Below are 24,363 nucleotides of genomic sequence, written 5' to 3'. Positions count from 1 at the left end.
CAGTGGCCGTAATGGCAGAGAATTCTAATGTCCACGCAGACGGAATCGCAGGCAAGCGCTAGTAAAAAAAATTATTCTTACATGTTTCCGAACTGATGACTTTAAAAAACCTCAAACGTCATTGTCATTGAATTACATAATGAAAGTCTTAAAGCAGTCTATTGTGAGTTGTAACCAATAAAATACTAGTTTAAATAAAATGTTCAATGTGTGTAGTACCTGTTGTTTCTTCTATGTATACAAGTTCCGAGTAATCACGCTACTGTAAAATAAATATTCTTTTGATTGTTGTCTACGTTTTTGTTTAAATTTTTTGTCTGAATTGTTTATACAACAAAAATACGTCAAAATTACGTTGTAATGTGTCTTCTTAAAACTCTGTTTATATCAAGCGTTTTATTTTAATTTTATGTTCATCGGGTGATGAACAAGACTAACTGACAGACTCTTATCTCGTCTGCCCGTGATTAAGGTTGCGAAGTATCCGAATACCGAAAAATATTATTTTTATTTCAATGAATGCTCGCGAAAATCTTAGATCTCATTATGTTCGTTGGGTGCTTGACATATTTTTTTGTGGAAAATGAATTCAAATGCAAAGTTTTCAAAGAATTTAATAAAATTAGATGGGGGATACTTCGTCTCAATGAATACTGGCCTTTGTGTAAGTTACGTTAAGCGGGAGCTAATACTTTTGAAGGGTATAACTATTTCATTTTCCTTTTGCCTGATTTACTTGTTCTAGTTACCGTTCAGTTTTTAAGTAGGCTACTATATCTCTCATTACTTCCCCTTCTCTAATGTTGGAGATTCTACAATGGTAAGTCTACAAAATTGGAAATAATGAACAAATATTTATAAGTCCTAATATTGTTGAAACTATAAGTTAGTGTACACACTAATTTTTAGTGTACAAATTAGATGTTCGGAAAAGATTTCTGTATTATTTCTACCCATCAGAACCCAATCTACATTAATAATGGACTGCTCTATGAATGTTTACATTATTTATCTCCTTTCGTTGTCCTTGCTGTAGTCAGAAAAAAATATCTGAAGTACCGCGCTTATTCTCTAATTGTAATCAAGTATGGGTTAACATTTTTTAAACTGTAATATATACTAAGACATTATACAAAACCGTCTCTATTTTACCAAAAATAAGAAACTATCGAGACACAATAAAAGGAATCAATTATAAAAGTTGGGTGAAGTAGATTTGTCATTTCAATCATGTCAAAGTAGAGATCACGAGTAGTCTCGCCAGTTTTTACCCGCGAATTCCTTTGAAACCTTCATTATTTTTTACACACATTTTAATATGTTAAGGAAATCAGATGTTTTTATCTCGTGTTGTAATCTCTCGGGAACTATTTGATAAATTCCACCCCGCGCCTCACTCCGACGTGTAAGCTACGCTCTTGTAAAGCTGCATCAAAACATCTCGAGCGGTTTCTGCGCGGAAGAGCAACGAGCGTCCTCATTTCTTCACATTACATTGACGGGAGTTCAATAAAACATGTGTTTGAATCGAAACCATTTATTTAAAACGTTAGTTGGCGTCGTCTCCGAGGGATCATCGTCAAGCTAACTCTCATTTTACAATCAAAGTCACAATAAAAAACTACCCTCAACTATCGAACCTTGTGTGAAGACCATTTCTATTCATCTGAAACAGCAAACAGATATCTTCCTCAGGATTTCAATCATTAATTCTGTATCTATTAATATCAATTCAATGTTTTTTTTTTCGGAGTATTGTTTAATGTGACGCTAATCGCCCAGACACGTAGAGTTCTTGGTCGTGATATAAAATGGTCAAAACACAGGATTCCGTGGGCAACACAGTCATAAACATATTTAATTATTCTCATAGACAACACCACCATCGACTGTGTTGCCATATTCGCCGTAAAAAATCTATACATTCCGGAGTAAAGTGTGAATTACAAATTACAAACTACTTCTAATGAATGTAAATAAGACAATCTCGATAATGAGCTTATGTTGTACAAATTCGTAGAGCACATTGTTATATTCAGACAACTGTACGACTCGCCGGCGAAACCAACTCTCAAACCAGTGGGAGTCGATACGTTAATGAAGTAATATTATAACAAAATTTATATTTTAGGCCGATATGTTATTGTGTTGGAAGCGGTCACTTCCGCCAGCGAGCGCGGTCTTCAAGAATCTACTACAGATCACTATTATCAAATTTCACCAAATAAGAAAGTTTCTAAACCCTACAGAGATAAAATACATTAAATACACACAATAATCGATAACAATCTTATGTATACATACTAGTTATTTACAAACTAACTAAACTCATATGTGGGATACAAAGAACTCATAATGAAAGTAATCTCTCAACTAATATGTAACATACGAAATCAACAATTCCCTTACAAGCGACCTTTCCGTGAATCAATTATCAATACGACAAACGATCCGTTCGCGTTCACGAAACATAAGTTATAACGTCGGAGGCACTGACTCGAATATGTTACAGGGTCTAAGATTTTAAACACTACCGAAACTAGCTAAACAAAACGAGGCGCCTGTTCAGATCATAGATGACGAACGAGCGTCGTCAACAGACTATAAGGCGGGTGACACACGATCGGAACAGGCGCCCTCACAGGTCAAACAAATCTAGTGCATCCCAGCAGTGGGATTTTAACGATTAATATCAGTCTGTACATCGTCGAGGAAGACTTCATGAGACCACTTACTCTTATCTCATATTTTGTACTACGAGGGTTACTATGTGTTACATTAAACGCTAGGCGGATAGCTCCTCGCCACGTCGCCAACGGGGTAAATAAGATTGTACAAAAAATATTGTCATCATTTCAAAACTATATTGGTCCGTGTTCTACGTCATCTCTAACGATTCTACAATTTCAACCAAAGCGACGTCATAATGGAACCTAATTTTAAGGCACAATGCGATTGTGTCTCCTTAAAGATGATATGCTCATTTCTATAAACTACGCTAATTCTTCTACGAGATTTGAAAAATAAATTCTTTACAAGCTTCATTTTCATTACATCACATTTTGTATATTAATTTTTTAATTTATTCAACAAACAAAACTGTGTATAACATCCAGCTAAATACATCGGAATGTTTAAACCCAGCACCCAAACCACACTATCTCTACGTCTAGTTACTGGGATGCACTTCGCTAAGAACACTAAACTAAAAAGATCTAAGCAAATAACAGCAGTGTTTTATAAAACAATACTGAGCCACTATATACCTCGTCGTGTGTCACGTGGGTCACGCGGGTCACGCGGGTCACGGCCGCCCTCGTCCTCATAGTCTCTCAGTATTATCTTACGTATGGTTTCGTCTTCAAGTCCTCTTCCTCAGCCTATTCCTCGTCATGCACTCCTGTTCTGCTTCTTTACACGTTCTCATGCATCTATGTCCGAGGGGGGTTTCGTACATACTCAAACTATTCCAATTGGTAACTAATTTCTACCAAAAAACTCGGATCATCAACTAACTGAACTAAATCAAAAAGAAAAATATTGGCGCCCGGAATGGGGCCCGAAGCCGTCTCTAAGCTACGTCGACTTGCAAATGTCGTCTGTCTATTGTATGTAGGGTACGAACGAAAAAGCGATAAATGAAAGAACAGCTGTGTTTTTTACCATTTATTTCTAATTCTCGACTAAGTGAAGATGAATCATATATATAAAAGGCGTTGTTGGAGGCGCGCGGCGCGTCGTCAGCTGGGCCTCTAGAGACCCCACTCTATGATATGGTGCGTCCCTTTTGCGGGCCCGGGGGACCTCGTTCACGTACAAAAGAGACGCATACATACATACATACAATACTATACGGTTCAAATAAATATCATCATTACAATAACATTCACTTACATTACTTACTCTGCAAATAAAGCGACGTAAGACTTCGTAGCATAGACGTTTACAAAATGGCGGTGATACATGCACAGCCGGTTGTAGAACGTCAACATCCGTTCTATGAAAGGTCTATGCTCGTGAAATCTTCGATAGTTCATAAACAAAAACTAACTACGAACCCCCACTCTCCTACAGTATCGTCGGTTAACTAACACAATATTACATTATTGCACAATATTCGCCTATTAGCGGTTCGTGGAGAAAAAAAAAACAGCCCATATCTACTAGTCTATGGTAAACTATTTATCAAATAGACACTACCATGAAATGCAACCAACCAATATACAAAGGAATGTAAATACAGCCTCTATGTACCGAGTGTAGGGTCAGCGTTGGTCTTTGGCGAGATGTCGGGCAGATAAGCCACGTTCGAACACTCGACCGTCATCTTGAGGTCGCCGCGACCAACGCGGATCTGAAACTATCGACCCGATAGCATCATCACTGTGTCTGTTGTCTGTCTGTGTGTGTGTGTGTGTCTGTGTGTGTCGCGCTGTCTCCACGACGTTCGGTGGTGGCCGACATGGCCGCACGCCTCAAGCGGCTTATCCACGCACTACTTTTTAAACATATTAAATCACATATCTCACTTATAAACGACTTTCGAATAATTATCACGATTATTAACTTTTTAAAATACAAATACCAACCCGCTACAGATTACACCAATCTTATTATACAAAAATATCGTAATATTTTGTATGCTCGAGTGTATATCGTTAATATTCTAAGCGTGTGGCGCGCGCTGCCGTGGCCGCCATCTTGTCGAGCCTCTACTATATATATAGTGCGTTGCGAGACGGTGCCTCATTCGCGTGTTGCGGCCGCAGCGCGCGCGTGCTGCTTCATGGTTATGATAAATGTTTTTATTGCTTTCGGTTACTTACTTAACTTTAACCATATATGTATGTAAATTTTCAAAATCACTACACTACATCACTACTCTAGCATCTGTCGTACATTAAAACACACAACATAATTTTTATTTTCTTCCATAACATACTTATAAGAATCCAAAAGTTGTATATTAATCAATGTATATATTATAACCTTATGAATAAAACCTTCCGTTTACATTGGTCCAGTTATCCTGGAATCGCGACAAGCTGTGGTACATCACTATAGTATCTTTGCTGTGCTGTGGCATGTATTGTGTATGGCACATCACTACTGCGAAGCATTAGTCCCTAGAGGAGACGCTACTACTAGGCGATAACTTGAGCAACATATTGTAGAATTTCCCATAAACTTTCAAATCTTAAATTATAAAATGACTAGAGAGGAATGTTCCATTATATTCTCTATGGCGATCAGCGTGTCGATCTCCGAACGGTTCAATATTTATTGTCTTATACTTATGCTACTGACGTGTCGGCTTTCCCTGGCTACACTCTTTTCGTGTTAGTCGCAACCGCCTTTTGTTTTCCTATAACGATTTGGCTGCTCTCACATGTCGAGTTGAGCAAAACATTTGGCCCGTTTTTGGCAAATAAGGTTAGATCAAAAGAGGAAGACTGTAGGCCTCAAGCGAAGCGTCACTACAAGGTCTAACTACGTGTCTAGGGCCCGGTGGGCCTCTCGGACGCCCGGTGCGAGGTCCGGGGGGCCCACGCTAATAGCACGTCTCACAACCAACGTGAGGCAATCGCCTGTAGAAGAATTGACAGTAAATTTGGAAGATAATCTGTTACGTATGATTCATGCCGAGCATGCCGTCACTCTCAATACTGTTAGTAAGTAGTCGCACAGACGACACCGCGCACCCGAGGCCGCGGTGGAGCCCGAACGGGGGCCTCCGCCCCGCTACCGTGCATACAAGCCAAGGTAAACAAACCCAGCACAAGAACAGAAATATTAAAAAAAACGGTTCTATGAAATAAAACACATCATTGTTCTATTATTATAATGTAATGACACATCGTGTACCGAAAGTGCTCCAACATACAATGTACGAGCGAACTAAGACCACTACATACAAAACTACGCTAACGATACTAAACTAATACAAGGTGTTCATAAAAAAAATATATAAATACTTCGTCAGCGGAGCCCCGGCGCGGGGAGCCCGCCCGGAGCCCCCGACGCATATATACGGCTGTAAATTAAGTACATAACGGGCAAGACCGCGCTTTGGCAAGAGAGCGGCCGCCGGGAGGGTAGGAGAACATTACATCACTTCGACCGTATAATACTGACTTCAGGAAATGCTAATGTACTAGAGGAGCGAGCGAGGCCCGAGTCCGCCGCCTGCTCCGCTGGCTGGAGGAAGAATGGAACAACGGGAGTGGGAGGGGGGGGGGCGATGGAAAACGAAGAGAGATGGGAGGGGGGGAGGAGGCGATGGACGCGCGTCTCGGAGGGTGTATCGTTAATACTGCTGGGGCGTGTGTCGAGGGAACCTGCCTCCGGTCACCAGCCAGTGGTGTCGGTGTGGGTGGTGGGTGGTAGGTCCGCTAGCTACCGCATGCATCTGTCTCTACTTGCCGCCCGCCCCCGCCTGGCGTCCGCCGCAGCGGTCAGTCGCTCCGTCATTAAACACTTACAGCTACAAATTGCACGAACACAACCGTCACGTCTTTTTAATAATATAATACTTTTCTAATCACAGTGAAACGTTCGAGTATTGCTTTCGAAAATCTTATCCTAAACTAATGAAGTTAAGTACGTTCTTTAAGTTATATCCATATCATGTAACCTAAGACAATAACTACAATCAACCATCACTCCCGATAATACTCGTCACTTTTGGCGCCCGACGTGGGGCGGGGTCGCGACCCCGGAGTAAAATTAAGTGAGCGTAAAACACTACAGACAAATACGAAGAGTAGAGTCACAGTCATGAGGTCGGGCGCGGGCGGGCGCGGGCGGGCGGCGTCTTATCATACTTATTGTCACGGTACACTCGGTGTGTTAGTTCGCATTCCCTTACAACTGCTAAACTAATTAAAATTACGCACTAAGGACCCGCGCCGCGGCCACCACCCCACGAGGTCTCCGTGTCCGTCAGCATCGAAGCCGATCTGTAAACACTGGGCTGAGCCGAAACGTCGTGGGATGGCTCACGGACGGTCCGGCCGAGGGGACCCGGCCGCCTCCTCGGAGAGCCAGGCCAGGCCAGCTCGGCCGGAGCCGCGGCGCCGCAGCGGACGAGTCTGTCCCGTGTTTGAGCCTCTCTCGTGCTTTGCTTCTTTCGAATACTCGCGGGGTTTATTTCGACGCGCAAACTACGACTGTTCGATTAAAGTAAAATATTCTTCTAATATCTTTGCACTTCACTGTACGGGAGACACTCCCGCCGCTGCTGAGGTGTGATAACTACTAAGTCATACAAGTGGCATGTTATGATTGCTTTACTCGTTAGATATGTATGTGTGAGTCAGACGCCGCGTGACGTGCGTCACACTGACAGTGACAGTGACAGTGACGTCCGGCCTGCGTACGGAAACCGTTCGCCGGCGGGTGACGTCTGTTTGTATTGTAACCGGAACCAGCCAATGTTGAGTTTGTTACTGAAGACAGTTTGGCACAATGACGTCTTTAATGGCACGAGCAAGGGATAGCGGCGAGCCGAGAGGCGCACGTCACATGGCGACCGACCGACGAGGACATTAAATATAAAAAATACAGAGCTGCAAGAGATTCAACGTCCAGTCCAGTAAAGAAACACCAGCGCACCGCCGGCGATCGTGCACTACGCTACTATAATAATAATAATAATACAAATTCAAGAAATATAATATGGAAAAAATTGTTTTAGCAAACTAAATTATCTGAGATCTTCGCCTTATAATAAAAAAAAATAATAAACGAAATGCGCATTCTTTGCTTGGGGTCCCGCGTCGGGGGCGACAGTCCCTCGAGGAGCGAGTCGGCCCCGAGCGGGCTCCGGACGCGGACCGACACGCGGCAAGAGGACGCCGGGTCCGAGAGAAAACAAAGTGTAGGAACCGTTCACAAACAAAAGGCGGCCGGCGGACCGGCTCAGATGTACATCGGCACGCCGTACATGGCGCTCCAGTCCACGCCCTGGAACGAAGACATGTCCACGCCGGCCAGGGAGTACGCCGCGCCGAACTGGGGCAGGGCGGGGGCTGGGGCGGGCTGCGGGGCCACCAGCGACCCCGGCAAGGCGTACGGCGCGTAGCGGTAGGCGTGCGCGCCCACGGCCGGCACGCCGCCCACGCCGCCGACGGCTCCCACTCCACCCACGCCTCCCGCGTAAACCAGCCCGCGTCCCGGCCGCAGCACCAGCCGCTTGCCCAGCGCCAGCGGGGCGGCCGCCACCGCCTCCTTGGGCTGAGCTCGCTTGCACTCCACCTTCTTGTTCTTGATGGTGTGGAAGTGGATGTCGCACACGCGCTCCACGGCCTCCTCGGAGTGGAAGGTGACGAAGCCGAAGCCGCGGTGTCTCTTGGTCTGCTGGTCCATGAGCATGACGGCGTCCTCCACGGCTCCGAACTGCGCGAAGTAGGCGCGCACCTCGTCCGCCGACGTGTCCTGGCCGACGCCGCCCACGAAGATCTTCTTGGTCTTGGCCGGCTTGGGCGCCGACTTGGGCGTGGCGTGCTTGGGGTCGATCCTCTTGCCGTCCAGCGTGTGGACGGGCACCGCCAGCACCTTGTCCACGGACGCCGCCTCCTGGAACGTGATGAAGCCGAAGCCGCGCGAGCGCTGCGCGCGGCCCCCTCAGTACCCACCTCTTACACTCTACTGCGATATACTCTAAGTATGGCTCCTACGATACCTATGGTTACAGTGTGAACCGCTGACGAGAGGCCATCGACAGATACTTTCATGCCAACTTTATTACTAAGGGACCTCCGGTTAAAAGTACTCTGCTTTACTAACAAGGAAAGTGGTTCAAGAACTACCCTACATTCTGTTTTATCTTCAACCCAATGTCATTACAACGTATGCTAGCATTTTCTAACGAGTCCTACTACAGAGCAATCACCCGCGACTCTACCTTCCAAATCTTCCCCGTCTCTACAAATTTCTTTACAGCGGTCTTCATTACTCCCTTAGCTATATATATATATATATTATCTAATGAGTGATGTCTGTCCTGTGTCAGTGTTGCTACATGCATCCATATAAATACGTGGCGTGTGTTATTTTCATTTACGACCGAAAATGTACAAATGATACTCACATAAGAAAAAAATCAATAAAAAATCTAACCAAAAAGTTTCCAGTCTAATCTGTGATGACGGAGGTGTACGACTACCAAAAGACTACCATATCCGTACATGGCAACACCAACATACAAACGGGTTTCTACCATCGATATAACATAGAAGAGGAAACTGTTATAATATTCACCTAACAATTCTCTATATGTTAGTGAGTCTAGCATGCCTGCTATGTTAAAGTGTACCTAATTACATCATCTTCAACCATAGCCCAAACTATACTTCTACCGTACCATAAACAAAACTTTTAACAAACATCATAAATGAAGATTACTCCAAAAAATCTCAGGGACTATTAATTAACAAAATAACCAAAAGCTCTATGGTGTAAAGGAAGGTGTCATCATCTACATTACTGAAGCGTATAAAGTATCAAATACAATAAATACATTAAACTAAATTTTGTTTATGGTACAACGGAGCTAGGTCCAAACCTAACGCAGACGTTAGCCACTGACCGCAGCGCGGCTTCACAAACTCTGTCTCTGAACAAACATTGATTATTGTGTGCACACCGACATATCAGTATACAATTGTAGGCAACATCCGTCTCAACTTGTCGACGCCTGCACTCGTATCATCATATCAGCAAATCATATAACATTAATCAACATCTAAACAAATTATTCAGCAAGACTTGATAATATCCTAACTTAGTCTATGTTATTCCAGTGCTGACTATTTACCTGTGTCACGGGGTCCTTCATAATCAAAACGTCGGTTACGGCTCCAAACATGGCAAAATACTCTCTCAGCTTCTCCGAGCTCGTCTGCCAGCTGAGGCCGCCCACAAACAGCTTGCTGGGTGACGGTGAAGTGTTCCCAGTGGCGGTCGTCACAGGAGTGGAACGACCAGAAGATGGTGAGTTCTCTGACGGACACACTAAGTTTGTACATGTATACTTTAGTACTTGTTAACAATTTACATATAAAAAGTTTTAAAACAATCAAACTTATATAGAATACTACAATATCTTAAACAGTATGGGATCAAAACATTTTATAAGATGAATTTAATTGGACTGCTTCTATTCTTAGTGCATTTGTAAGAACTTGAATGAAGTTGTCAGAATTTAAGTTATTAACAGAAACTTTGACACTCTAGTTTCATTAAATTTGAATATTACTTGATGTGTTTATGAAATTTATGACTGAAATGTAGAATACTAACTGATTTGCTGCACTGCCATCTGTTGTTGTTGCGCGGCCGCAGTGGCCGCGGCGTGGGCGGCGGCCTGCGCGCTCAGCACGTGAGCCGCCAGCTCGCCACCTACCAGACCGCCCTCCACCACCTCCAGCCCGCCCAGCGCGCCGCTGGAATATACCATCATTTTAACACAAAACTCAACAATCACAACCCGACAACAGCGAGCGGCATGGCTGAATGACGGCAATTCGTATCGCTTTCTTAAAAATAAAAGACGATCGCATTTTTTATAACCCGCCAGTAGCAATTCACTTATATAAATATTGTACACTATAAAAATAAACAATTAATTATAATTACATATCGAAAACGGCTATCATCTCGGGAGGTTATTTAAAAATTTGTCGTTAATTTATAAATGACAATTATATTATTGTTTATGATACACAGTTTAAAAAGACAATTTCAAATTCTCCATGGCTTGTATTGTCGTTGATGACTTGACAGGTAATTACAATAGTAATAGAAGGTAAATGGGTACGTTCGCCAATTTTTATTTAAATTATTTTTATTTCTTATTTTTGCGACAAAATAGTATGAATTGTTCTTTATTTTAATTTTATATACATAATTAAATTTGTTACAATAAAAAACTTTTTGTATAGATTGAATCAATGTTCTAATTTAATTATAAATTGTTGATATAAGATACTCATAGCATCGATGTAGTATGATCGTCGTGTTTTCCAAAAAAAAAAGTTAAATTATCTACGGCAATGAATTCTTACTTTTATCTCGTGGTTCTATTACTTAAGCAATTTTACAAAGGGAAAATGTTTAGTTCAAAAGTCCGTGAAATGGAAAAAGAGGCTGCGGGCAGCGTCATTATATTATTGAAAATAAACTTATTCCGGTTTGGTCCAGCTGCTCACAAAAATTACCCTCTTACAGAAAGTCATTTTATCTGAACGGATAGGGCTGTTGCTGTCCCTCTCTATATACATTTTATTTCTAGTTCTGTCCTTGTCTAGAGATGTTCTCACATTGAACATATTTGCCCCTTCATTTTAAACGTATCTCTCCCTGTCTTACTCATAGAATTTCTTTGACGCTCTCTCACCGCCAACGGGGAGGACGGTCTGTTCTAACTATGGACTCAAAGTACGAACTCAGTTATTTCCTGTTAAATTTACGTACAAAAATCTCAAGTATTTAATCATATTGGGCTAAGGATTACGATAATTTTTCATAATTACGATCTAAAAAAGCGTTTTGAATTGCGAAATTAGTTATGTTTATTTATTAATCATAATAATTACAGCACCTGATCCCGGTGCCCGGGTTTACGCGATATATATAAGAATCCTCGCTAATCTGCCTTCACAAACTCGTTTGATAGATGCCCCGACAGTGAAAGAACTTTTCTTTGGGAATTCCTTTCCCTACTATAAATCAGTGCTGGCAATTTATCTTTTCCGAAAGTAATGCGGGCCCGGAACCTCTTGGATATTCAATTGTAACGTTTTTCGACTGTTATTATTTACATAACGATTATATTATGACACATTAAAATAACAATAATCGCACTAAAAGGGTATCGAGATAATACATTTTTATAATTTTAAATTTTATTGATATCAATGCGTTTAAAATTTCCATGACTTTTTTTGGTTGAACTTACGATTTATATGATCTACAATAACACTTCAAAGTTACGAATTATCTGTCTGAAAGTAATGCAAACTAATAAAACAGATTATTTTAGTCTGTCATTGTTGAATATAAAAAGTATTACAGCAAAGAGAAAGTGAATTTCTTAATTTCGTCACAAATTGACTAAACCCGACCATTGAAATCGGTTAGACATGAAATCAATGGCCTTTTGTTACAGCGAGATCTCGAACGACAATTTTTTGCTTTATATTCTTAAAGTGTTCGGATATATTCTACAGTATCTAGTGTTCCTATTATTTGTGTGGTTAAGAATTGATTAGTTCAAAGTTAAACTTATTTTTGAACGACCTTTGTTTAGAACAGGAAAGTGTACGAAGTTCAATGTGCCACAACTATTGTTCCGCACTTCCTAGTTTTTGTCCATGTCTAACTGTTTAAGCGATCTATTTAACGTGATACGTGTAATAAAAGAATTCTAGACTAGTTTTATATTTTTTATTCGGTATGGAAAATAAGCATTGTTACAAATGCGGAGTGGTCTGCGGAGGGAATCAGTAGCTTTTACAGTCGGAGTGTAGTGTGAATTACTCTTCACTTGAAATGGAATACGCTCAACTCCACTCGACGAAAACTCATGACAACGCTCGCATATTTCCGTGCGGGGAGAATCGACGGGGTCACTGACCTATAACCTAATTCGTATTCGCCGGCGGTGAAACGTCTGAAGTCTAAATGGAGACGAGTCGATGCACCAGATGAGAATAGTTTGATTAGCGGTGGAGGCAATCGAAAAATATAATGAATTAAAGTTTTTTTTCTTGTGGAAAATCGATAGTCGATCGAGGGTTGCGTTCATTGAGGGTGTGCTAGGGTGTGTGTCGGCGGGCGGGGGCGCGGGGGTGCGGGGTGTGTGAGGGTGAGGGCGCGCGTGCGCGAGCCCCGGGGTGCGGCGGCCGGCCACGCTGCCTCACGCGCTGGCTCACACGCTGCCCGACGCCCGCCGCCGCCGCCTCGCGCGCCTCGTCCATATTGTCCTGTCACAGCAGTACGTGCTGGCTACTGCTGCGTCGGGACAAGCCGGTCGAGGCGTTGCTACCTCTACGGACGGAGCCGGACGAGCCTCTAACTGTACTATTCTTAAACCCCGTGCTGTGTCTCTGTTTCCAGGTGGTAAGTTGTTTCCGAGGGAGCGCCGGGATGCTGAGCCTGTCTCATAGTGAGGCGTGTGTTTCGGTGCCAGTGCTACAGTGTCAGTGTTAACGCACGATGTATTTAATGTTTAGTCCGATGGGATCTCCATATAGTGATGTTGAAGGCTCACGACGGGTGCATGTATCGAGCGAGGCACGGCGCATGCGCGCGCCATCTTTGGCTGCATCCGTCGGCGGCACGGCCATTTTATTTGGTTCGAATAAATTTAAGACCCCCAATTCATGGTTTGCTTTAACCACCTCTAACTTTGTAACATGGAGAGTAAGACACCAAACATCGCATAATACTTTCAGATAAGGTAAACAGTAGGTAGTCGTAATGTATATATGATGGGTAACCCACATTCCGTCTTGTTGTAAATATAAGACACTAAGTTGATGTATCTCTTCCCACTATGTTTATGAACGATATAACGACGTAGACTCCACGTAGCCATCGAGAACATGTCAAAACTTGTAGTCAAGTATATTTTAAGTCCAAAGTATTGTTTCTTTTTATTAATAAATAATGATAATGAAAGATTTTTGTATGTTTTGTCTCCTGTAGATATGGATTTCCGTTGCTTACGAAAATGTCGTTACGATAAATGAATTTATTATAAAAAATAAAAAAATAATAATGTTTAAAGACAAATATATTTACGTAGATGACAGACAGATGAAATACGTTGATAAGTATTCCAGATACAAAATAAACAGATTCTAGAGTTAAAAAAAAAATAGATAAAAAATTAATTTCTGGAGATTTGTCCAATATTATTTATCAATACATGTGTGAATATTTGACACATATCTAAATGATATAAACATATAAGCATTGCCTTTTAAAAGGATACAAAAGAGCGCTTCATTTATTTAATATTTCATTTCTATTAAGAGTAATAACCTCGTACCCTCGGCTCTTCAGAGATTTAGAAGTTTAGGGTAGAACACTGAAACTTCGTCTTTGGATTGTAAGTGACTGTGTACTACGAGTAATGTACATTTGGATATATATATATATATATGTATATAAAAGTATGTCTGTCAGTGGTTTATTTGTCCAGATTTCATAGAAGTTGTAAACCTTTTAATATTTTTTTTCCGTTGGTACATATAAGTAGGTTAATGTCCTCATCAAATTTTGTTCCAACACGCCCCGCTCGTATTTGTATCACAAACTTTCCGACGATCGATTCCAGAGCTCCCTTCTACACATTCTGATATATTCGCACATTCCTATATCATTTATCAGCCGTTTGGTAACAAAGTTATCAAAGACTTTTCTCGTAACTACAAATTGTTAAAATGTGATAAAGTAGTAATATATATATATAAGGACAGTGATTTATAGTGGGCGAATCTTAACCGTGAGTTAGCGTTTTAGTTTCATCACAGTGAATAGTTTTTTGTCGTCTACTTGCGCTTTTTAGTCCGCGGGGAAAGTTCATTAGTCCGTCGCAGTTACGCCTCTACATGCTTCAGAGGTATTAAGAATCTATCCTCTGTAGGGCTGGGACCGCAAGTCATACACTTATCGAGCGGAACGCGTTACTGGCGACTCAGGTCATTCATCCACGGAGATGATCTCGGCAACCGAATGTACGATCGAATCGAGGTTTTTTTCGAGAGTCCAGTTATCTGGGGTTGCTTTTATCAAAAAACAAAATTTGTTCGGACCACAACTTTCAATTTTAGGGCCGGGAAACGGAACCCATGACGAAAAAAGCGGTTCAGTATCGAAACGCTGACATCGCTTCACTCAACCTCCACCGAGAGCTTTTTTTACGATCGAAGCGAGAAAAAATCCGGTTATCTTCTAGTTGCAAATGTATACACTGAAGTTATTGTCTGAAAAATATAATACGCGAAGCTGAAATTCAAGCAATGAATGTTAAGCATAATGACATTTATATTCTACCATTGAACCTGAATTACAATTACCTGTGTTGAAGTATCTTAAGTAAGCACATAGATAGTTAGTCTAAAACTTCGTTGACTTTTCCAGAATGTCATAATCTGGAATTGGTGGAAGCTATAACATTCAGTGGGTCGCTATTCTGACGTCAACTCTGATTTTCATTGAAAAAAATACAAACGATCAGCGATATCCCTCATTTTCCACTAATGGCTATTTTTTACGAGGGTCTTTACATTGATTGCCGAGGACATTACAATTCAATGAATGATCTTCGCTTTCTCGATATTTCTATTTATCTATGGTTTGGAAGTTATTGCATTTTGAAAGTAATGAAAACGCCATTATCAATTATGTACACAATTACGTTACCAGAATTCGTAACGTTATAAAAAACCATTAATACAATTAGTTTGAGAACCATTGACTAGCCGCTTCCGGAAGCCAGAACAAATATAATATTTATTAAACCTACACGAAATTATTTTCATAAAACATAAAGGAATATCTAATATATCGATAATGTTAAACGATAATTTTTCCAATCGATAAATTAATATTATCACGCGAATACTATTTAATAGTACGCCCAAATCAATTAATCACGACGCCCCCGTCAGCAACAAAGACAGGAGTTTTTGCCTCCACGCCTGCGTTTAATAGCTTCGGGGACAGCTTACGGAATATATCATACTGGCTCCTGCGTTTGATGGCCGGCTTAACGGACCGAATGTAATGTTTGAAGTGCCTCTTCATCATATTATTTTATAGCAAATTTGGCTTTGACGTCTTCACAGATAGTCTATTATATCGAGCTGATAATGTGAATTGAGACTTGAATTTTCAATCAATATAAATATCGGTATTATTTAAGGTTTTTAATGAGTTCCGAATTTGTTTATGTTACATAAACAGTAATCAATACACTGAATATAGGAATGTGATTTTAATTTCACGAAAACATAACAGAATTACATGTTTCATATTTACGTACTGATATTAAAGTTTGCACATAAATTTAAGCAACTGTTAATATAAAAATATAATGAACATAATTATTTAACCAGCCAGCACAGCGCCAGGAGCCGCGTGGGTTGTTTATATTAGACGTCTTATTTGACGTTAATTAATAATAAATTAAACGTAATGCAAATATAATAGTATTTATAGAACAACGAATCGGTAATTAGCTACGGCGACGGCAATAAAAGAGACTCTCGTTTGACTCCTTAACGAAGTCAATTAAATCACTTATTTTAGGAGGAATTTCAAATTTATTAGAAATTAAGACTATAAGTTATAAAAATATCGACATTAAAAAGCTTTTTGTATTGAATAATAATATTATCGAGATGATAAGTTTGTTATATCATTTTGAGTTTTAAGTACAATAGCCATTGTTTTATAATTAATTATGACTGTAAGCGAGCCGTGGTCGAGTGAACCCGACTCCGTTAAAATTGACAACCACGCGCCCACTATTGTCTTTAATGTCGCGACACTGGTACATTTACGTTCTAGGTCTGTTAAAATACTCTATATAGTCTATGGATTTTGTCTATTGTTTACAATATTACGATTGAATTGTATTTTTCATACAGTATACATTTAAAATAATTCCACCGCATATCATTTTATCTTCTATTTATATATTTGAAACGAGTTAATCAGAGACAATATTCCTATTTTTTAACAGAAAACATTTTTAATACGGACGTCGCAAGCAACAAACTAACCTATTTCAAAGCTGACATTTGACCTTTTGCGATGGAAATTAAAGTCGTGATCTAGAGAAGCATGAATACGACTCAAGTTGTAGGAAGAATGGATCTTTGTGTAAACTTAAGGCGTCTCCTATCAATACCTAGACTTTGTGCTGAACGTTCGCAAAGCTAACCTAAATTGCCAAATAGCATGTTTTATTTAAAACGGAAGGCGGTTTGCGGAGTTGGCGAAGTTTATTTTGCTTTGTAAACGCTGAAGTTCTCAGGGAGTAGTTTTTATACGTCGTACTTAGTTTCGCTGTTTTTCTGTTCCCGTACGAGAAAATCTTTCAAGTACGGCTTTGTAGCAAAGCTTTTTGCAGGATGTATTTAGACGGCTCTTATTTATGGTATTTACTAATAATTATGACTGAGGCCCTACATTTTATTTTAAATCTACATTTAACTCGGGCTTTTAACTCACTTTAGTTTCTTTTAGCTGAAAAGCGCTCGTAATTTAATACTAGTTAACGGTGTAGTTGCTATATTATTTTGTTACATTTAAAAAATACTTACCTCCTATGGTAGCGAACGTCCCAGATTTCCCGTAACAATTATTTTTCCTCCATACTTACTAACTTAATATAAAAAAATCTAGTGTATGTACCTGAAACAAGACATGAATATGTTTAGTACAGCGCCATCTACTTTCGAGCAGACGGAAGCAAAGTTTCAAGTCTTAAGCAACTTAATACTGCACCTCACCAATAGGTTGCGCTATGGGACTATTTGCGGTTTTAGGTTACATAATAATAATTTTTGTCTTTACCGGTATTTAATAATAAAATAATTTTAGATTTTACTGTATTGTATGAATTAGCTTCCGTTAATTGAATATCTTATTACTTAAATTACAATAAATAAAAATTGATGAATCTAAAAAAAAAAAAAATTAACGTAAAAATTCCTTGGAAAATTATGAAAATCAATTTAAAGGAAATACAAATACAATCACGTTTCTTTGGTGTCGCAATTAATTCGATGGAAAGCTTCTAATTAGAAAACAGCGAAAATATTCGACTGTAAAATTTTAATTTGAGGTTTCGCATTGAGTCTGTACGTAATTTTAACACATTTCAAATTATAAAATGCAAGCCGCCATTTTGTATATTTTCTGACGTTTGTACGTAATTAAAATATCGACAGTATCACCGCGTCATAGACAATATAGAGTGGATCAGTTATCGCGTTGTTTGTGATACAGAAACCTAAATATAATTCAGAATCGATTACACTCAAATACAGAACAGTGGGAGCTCTGAACTAAAATATTCCGACTGGCAGGTCGGCCGGCAGCGCAACTCTACATAAAGCTCAACAATGAGATCCAGACCTACAATAGATTAAACAGACAATGGATCCAATACGCGAGACATTTTAGCTCTTATTGCGTCCACATAGAGTCGACATTGCGATAATTCGGTTTATAACAGTTTTTGATGTCACCGTAAGATTCTTTTCAGACATCATCTGCTACTTTGATATTGTTTAATAGAAATATATATCTAGAAAATAAAATAACTCGACTCAAAAAATTGTAGTTGATATGAAAAATAAAATGATACGTAGGTAATATTAATTTTATATAACGCGATAATTGAATTAAATGTACTATATTTTCGATGTATTTTATTTAAATTACGTATATTATTATCGTTACCATGTTATAAACCGAAATTAATATGTATTAGTGTTCGTTGTACCGTCATTAGGGTCTACCATCACCACCACCTGCCACTAGGACGATAAATATTAAAGAGTGATACAAAATTTACGAGAAATTTGTATAAATTACATCGCAGCCTGAGAGATATTATACACTGGCTGTGACGGACTACGTGAGCGAAGAACAGTTAGTTTCTTATAGTATGTATTGATAAAAATGAATCAAAAAGTAAAGGCAGCTCGCGTCACTCATTACATTATGTTTCTGCGAGTCAAGGTCTCATTAAAATGGATTCAGCTTTTTTTGAGATCATCCAGCACAACCTCGGGCAATTCGTTTACAGGGTACTTTATTTCATGTACCCTCTGTACATTTATAAACATTAATAGGCGTTATTATGTTACAAGTATAATAAAAATTATGTATAAATATGAGAATTCATATTAAGGCAAAGTATACACTATTTTTTCTTTAAGCTAAGGCTTCACTCGCACTGGATTCGAGGAATATTTGGCCAGTATCAACGTTTTTATTCGTAGTCTTGAGTACTGTGTGCAGTGTACATTATTTACTGGGCCACATATCGTGAATCCTTAAGGACGTTGCGCGCCGTTTGATTAATATAGTTTATTTTCATTATTAAATTATTTCTTTTGATTAAGAAAATACGCATGTCGATTTCACTTAAACATGGGTGTTAAACACATTACACAGTGAACGCGTCTGTATATCTATATGCAAGCACAGTTTGTTCCGGCCACCGACTAATTCATTCATGAAATCAAACAAGACGGTCCAATAAAGTCCGGTGCGCGTGTTCGTGACAGTCAAACACGCGGCATGTTAGCCTCTCATTATGCGACCACGCGCTTCTTCTTTATGATAGAACAGACGTATTTACTATTGAGTTTAAATGAAGACGAGAACTGATTTAGTCACAGAACAGAGGTCGAGGACTTTATAATCTAGGCTTACGGTACCGAGTTTGACATATTTTATATCAGTTACGCTGATTATTTTGAAAAATAAGCGAATTTTTTATCAAAGTCTTAACAATAATTTATGAAATCGTCCAGGGATGCTTTTTTGAGTAAAATACTCTCTTGTTTTGTTAAAACGTGACAATTGAACCTTATTGAATTTGCGCTCAGTGACGTTTCCGAAATTGTCTTATAATGTTGACATTCTAAAAAAATATAAATTCAAATTAAACAAATATCTCATTACAGTTTTATTAATATAGAAATATAAGTAGGGATGTAACAAAATAGAAATATAAGTAGGGATGTAAAAACCAATATAAATTTTCTATTTAGTTACGAAATTTGAATTTCATAAAATTGTTTCTTTATAATTTAAATAAGTGTGATATATACGAAAATGATTTTGAGTATTGGCAGCACTTCTCAATCAAATAATTCCGTACAATACACTGTTCAACAAAGTGTAAAATTTTTATACATTTTTTAATATATAAAATTTTAAAATATAATTAATTTAAAACAATTTAAAGATATAAACATAACGACATTCAAACTATAATTTAATTCAATTAGTTACTTCGATGCAAATAAATTTGTCATTTTATATTGGAAGGCGTCTTAGCCTTAAGCAAATAAAACTCGGACTGAAATAGTGTTTGCCAAGCAGACCATACAAATAACCGGTGAGAAGAATCGTTGTGTTGGTAGTATGGCTGGCAACATTATTATTTAGATTTATTTAACGATACTAAAAAACAATAAAGTAAGACTAAGTTAAAGTCAATAATCATTAGAAATTAAAATCATTATTTGTATAGCATGAGTCTTATCATAAATCATCAACAAAAATATTGGCTGAGTTAAGTCAAACACTATTTTATATTTTTGTTCTCTATCGATCACGGGTTTTGGCAATCTGCTTCCAATTTTACAACCACGTTTAATATTTGGTATTAGAGAGCTTTTATCGACGAGGTTTGCCTCCACTCGCGGAGATATGTCGTAATTGTGTTTCCCGTCGGAAGAGCTGCCATTATTTTCATCTCTAAAGTCTTAACTGGTAAAATTATTAACACTTGGATTTTGGAAATATTTTAATAAATAAATAAATGATAACAAGAGTTCTATTTATTTGTGCAGCTGAAATAACAATAGTTTTAATATCTACCGAAATAGACATCTAAAACTATTAAGAAGTTTGTCTTAATAATGAACACTATAAAAGAAAAGAAAAAATACTTTTATAAAAATATCTGTGTTATTAGATTGGTAAACACATGCCGCGGCGTGTAATCCTTACATTTACAGAGTTGTAACAAAAACGTCTCTGCCATAAACGAAACACCAATCCACTGTTAGGGCGCGTATCAAACAAAAGAGGTTATCGTCCTACGTACTATATGGCTTTCATGGTTAAGAACGAGAAATAGAACGGCCTCGACTCTCAGATCAAAATGGCGACAAATAACAGGGAAAGAAAACGTGAAGTAATCATTAAAATATATGTAAATACTTCTATTATGAGTTTTTATATGTTTATACATAATTCATTAATTTATAGTGACAATGAAATATAAATATTTTATTGTTATGGCAGCACTGTCCGTAATGTCATCTGTCGTTTATCTTTATGGCGCAAATAACACATTTTCTCATTGCCGATTTTAAGACATCATAATTTGTTAAATATTTATTGAGTTAGTGGCGTAATGTTGTTACCTGTGTGAGTGAACGCTGAGAGCTGTTGTTAAACCAATAATCCCACTTGAACGTACTAAAAATAAACAACGAATCTAATTTTCCGATATTGAAGTATTAGATGGTTGTACACGGCCTTATTACCATAAATACTCGGCGAACCCCGCGATCTTTACTGCATATTGAAGCTTTCACAAGGGATTCTGTTTGGGGATACGAAATAAATACCTGTGTTTTAGTAACAGGTCACATTTTGATATACAAGGTAAGTATCGTATACCGAGCGAAAATAGTAAATGTTTCATGATAACGCGGATAAAACTGGACGAATATTTGTACATAAAGCATCAGCCGTAGCTAATCGTAGCGACGTAGCCGGTCACCCATCATGTACGCAGCCTAAACCACTGTTGTCAGCACGTTTGGCGCCACTCCGCCTCATAAGGGCTCCCCACAATCAATACCACACGAGACTCGTCGGCGCCGCAGGATTTGTTTACTTATCTAAGAAATAAATTTGATTCATAACGAAGGACGTAATAAATTGTCTTTTTGTGTTCTCTCTTCTGAGTTGTTCATAAAATACAGTTTTCTTTTGTTTGTAGTACAAGTGGTTTTAAAAATGTTTGGCTGAATGTATTGCAATATAAAAATATATGTATGTTTATAATCTGTGTTGTTATTATTTTGACAGTTTTCTAATACAATAAAAAAAAAAATCTTCCGAGTATTATAAATCGTTTACTAAATACTTTGTTTTCGTTGTATACTATATCAGACTCGGCACCATCATATATTTTTTTATTAGGATTATTCAGGTTTTATTCTGACATTTAAAAAGAATATATTTCTATAACTATAATTCTTATTTTACATAATTTTATTAAAACGACGTAAATTAATTTTTTAACGAACGCATCATAGAACAATTAGGGGTTCCTCGCGTGTCTCAACAGATGGCGCTTTCATCAAATTTCATTTTAAGTCTCGCGACATAAAACAATTTTGCATCATATTTATTTTACTATATAAAAAATTAACTTTGAGAGTTGGTTTCCATAATTTTATTAATTAAATAAATATATATACTATAAAGATTTTTCTGATAAATTTATCTTAATGCTATGATATGTTAAACCTACGTAATCTGAGAACGCGTTCGCAACGTTAACCTAAACACGGACAGTTCACACGTTTTCGTTAACGAATCTCCGCGCAAGATACATATTATACCTGCTTTCTATTCCGATCACAGGGATCGTTTCTAGAACTTTTTTTTGGTCTTCAGTCGTTCATGTTCAGGACATTAACTATTAAAGCAACTGTCAAAAATTCGTTCGTATCACGGCAGGTGCGGACGTCGCCGCTGTACCGAGCCGGTTATGACTTAAACTTAATAACACGCGATCCGGATATAAGTATACTCGTCATTAAACAGACTAGTTAGAAACCCTTACTCGCCTCGTATTAAACGTACCGAGCAAATAATGACATCCGAGAATTTCGCGAGTATTTAAATGAAACTAATGTTTACAGATTACTACGGGTATTTTTATTATTTTAAACTCCCCACGTTAGGTTACTTTGCAGCAGCCGTGATAACTGACAGACGAGATCATTTTTTTTTTCATATAAAGGAAATCTCAAAATATAGCATAAAAGCTGTGCCTTTGTTTTTTATTCATATATATTAAAAAGCAGTCATGTTACTTACAGACAGACGTTTAGATTGTTTTATTTTTTTATCAGACAAATAGTATTTATTTAAAACTTATTGTGACTTTAAAATTGCAAGACATTAAACGTATTTTCGTTTATGTTGTTTTTTGTATGTATATATATTTTTTTTGACGAACATTCCTGTGTATTTCATTCCAACGATTACTAACAACAAATTAATCAACAATTTTGATGAAATTATCTCTCTCTATCAATATAAAGTCCAGAAACTCAGACCAAATCAATTTTAAACACTGGTAAGATTTAATTTCTTAACTTTTATACATCTTCGTCTATTTTAAATACGGACTTCGTTAAATAGGTCGTATTAAAACTCTCTTGACGGTGCAGTATCTGTCACACAAGTTATGGTTAAATCTTTAAGTTAAACGCTGGTACGTTTAACCGAACAATACTCTATCCGAGTACCGTAAGGAGTTAACTGTGGAGTTTAACTCACTGTAATAACTTACTCGTTATATATATTGGAATGATTGTTTGCGTGTTCGCTGATAGTTCCTAAAGATATTTGTTTGGAAGTTGTGTCATATGCAATTTGAATTATTATTAAGTAAACTTAGTACGAGTTTAACTAAAGACAGACAGTTTTCTGTATTTCATTCGTACGCTGACGTTGGTACTATCATTTGCGACGTTTCAGTTGCGATGCAAACTTGTAGTACGTAAACGGATAAGAGAAACATAAGTGACAACTAATTTACGTTACGTAAGGCTTAGTATGTGTAACTTTTATAAGAAATACTATTTAAATATATTTTATATTAAAGTAAAATCTAATAAGTATTGTAGTACAACATAATGATATGTTTTTTCAAACGAGAACTTGAAGAAAAGGGAATCATTAATCATATTTTTTTAAAGTAAATCATATTATATAAATTTTTATATTTAATAGTTGGTTCATATAACTTTTTTATGACTTGAATTATATGTGAGCGTAACATTAAGAAATCTATTTGACAAATGCGTTTGACGTGGGTTGCTGGAGAGAAACGTTCCCTGATGAAGGGGAGCGGAAGATATTGATGGGACACGAGCCATTGGCCACCAGGTCAAGGGTCACGTGCTCGTACGATTTACACATTACAACCATCAAGTTACAAACGGCTTAGGTTGAAAATTGATATATACTTAGATGTATTTTAAGAAACAAGTCTTTTTCGTGTTGCATATGGTTGAAAAACTCATATGCGTGATTTGTTCTTGTGAGCACATCACAATATACGGATAAGGACGAAACTTTAAAACGTTGGAAGCGAAGACATTTAGTTTTAATATTTCAAACTAAATTATTTGTTTAAATGACGCTACAACGTTACAAGAATAGAATAGAATACATACGATACAGGACACTTGACACTAACACAATGGTGACATCGGACACCAGACACAAGGACGCGTGCAGCGAGCAGTTATATGTGTAGGGAGGGAGAGAGAGATTTTTTTATAAAAC

The 24,363-nt window shown here is 38.1% G+C and overlaps 1 protein-coding gene across 3 annotated transcripts in view; it reads right to left on the bottom strand.

The window, feature by feature from the left end:
- Positions 1-1,521: 1,521 nt before the first annotated feature.
- LOC116776870 (RNA-binding protein Musashi homolog 1-like) overlaps positions 1,522-24,363 on the bottom strand; it is a 50,728-nt gene continuing 27,886 nt past the window's right edge. The window contains exons 1-4 of one of the 3 annotated variants that reach the window (XM_032670150.2): positions 17,340-17,569; positions 10,303-10,445; positions 9,818-10,014; positions 1,522-8,610 (exon numbers count right to left, since the gene is read on the bottom strand). In XM_032670150.2, coding sequence (XP_032526041.1) covers positions 7,921-8,610; positions 9,818-10,014; positions 10,303-10,321 — 906 coding nt within the window. In that variant the 5' untranslated portion in view covers positions 10,322-10,445; positions 17,340-17,569 and the 3' untranslated portion in view covers positions 1,522-7,920. Of the gene's footprint in view, positions 8,611-9,817; positions 10,015-10,302; positions 10,446-17,339; positions 17,570-24,363 lie in introns of those variants that run through there. The other 2 variants (XM_032670147.2, XM_032670148.2) reach the window with 2 other exon arrangements.

The sequence above is a fragment of the Danaus plexippus genome (assembly GCF_018135715.1).
Source record: "Danaus plexippus chromosome 29 unlocalized genomic scaffold, MEX_DaPlex mxdp_37, whole genome shotgun sequence".
NCBI classification, from domain to species: Eukaryota; Metazoa; Arthropoda; class Insecta; order Lepidoptera; family Nymphalidae; genus Danaus; species Danaus plexippus.
This window is presented reverse-complemented; position numbering and strand designations above follow the sequence as displayed.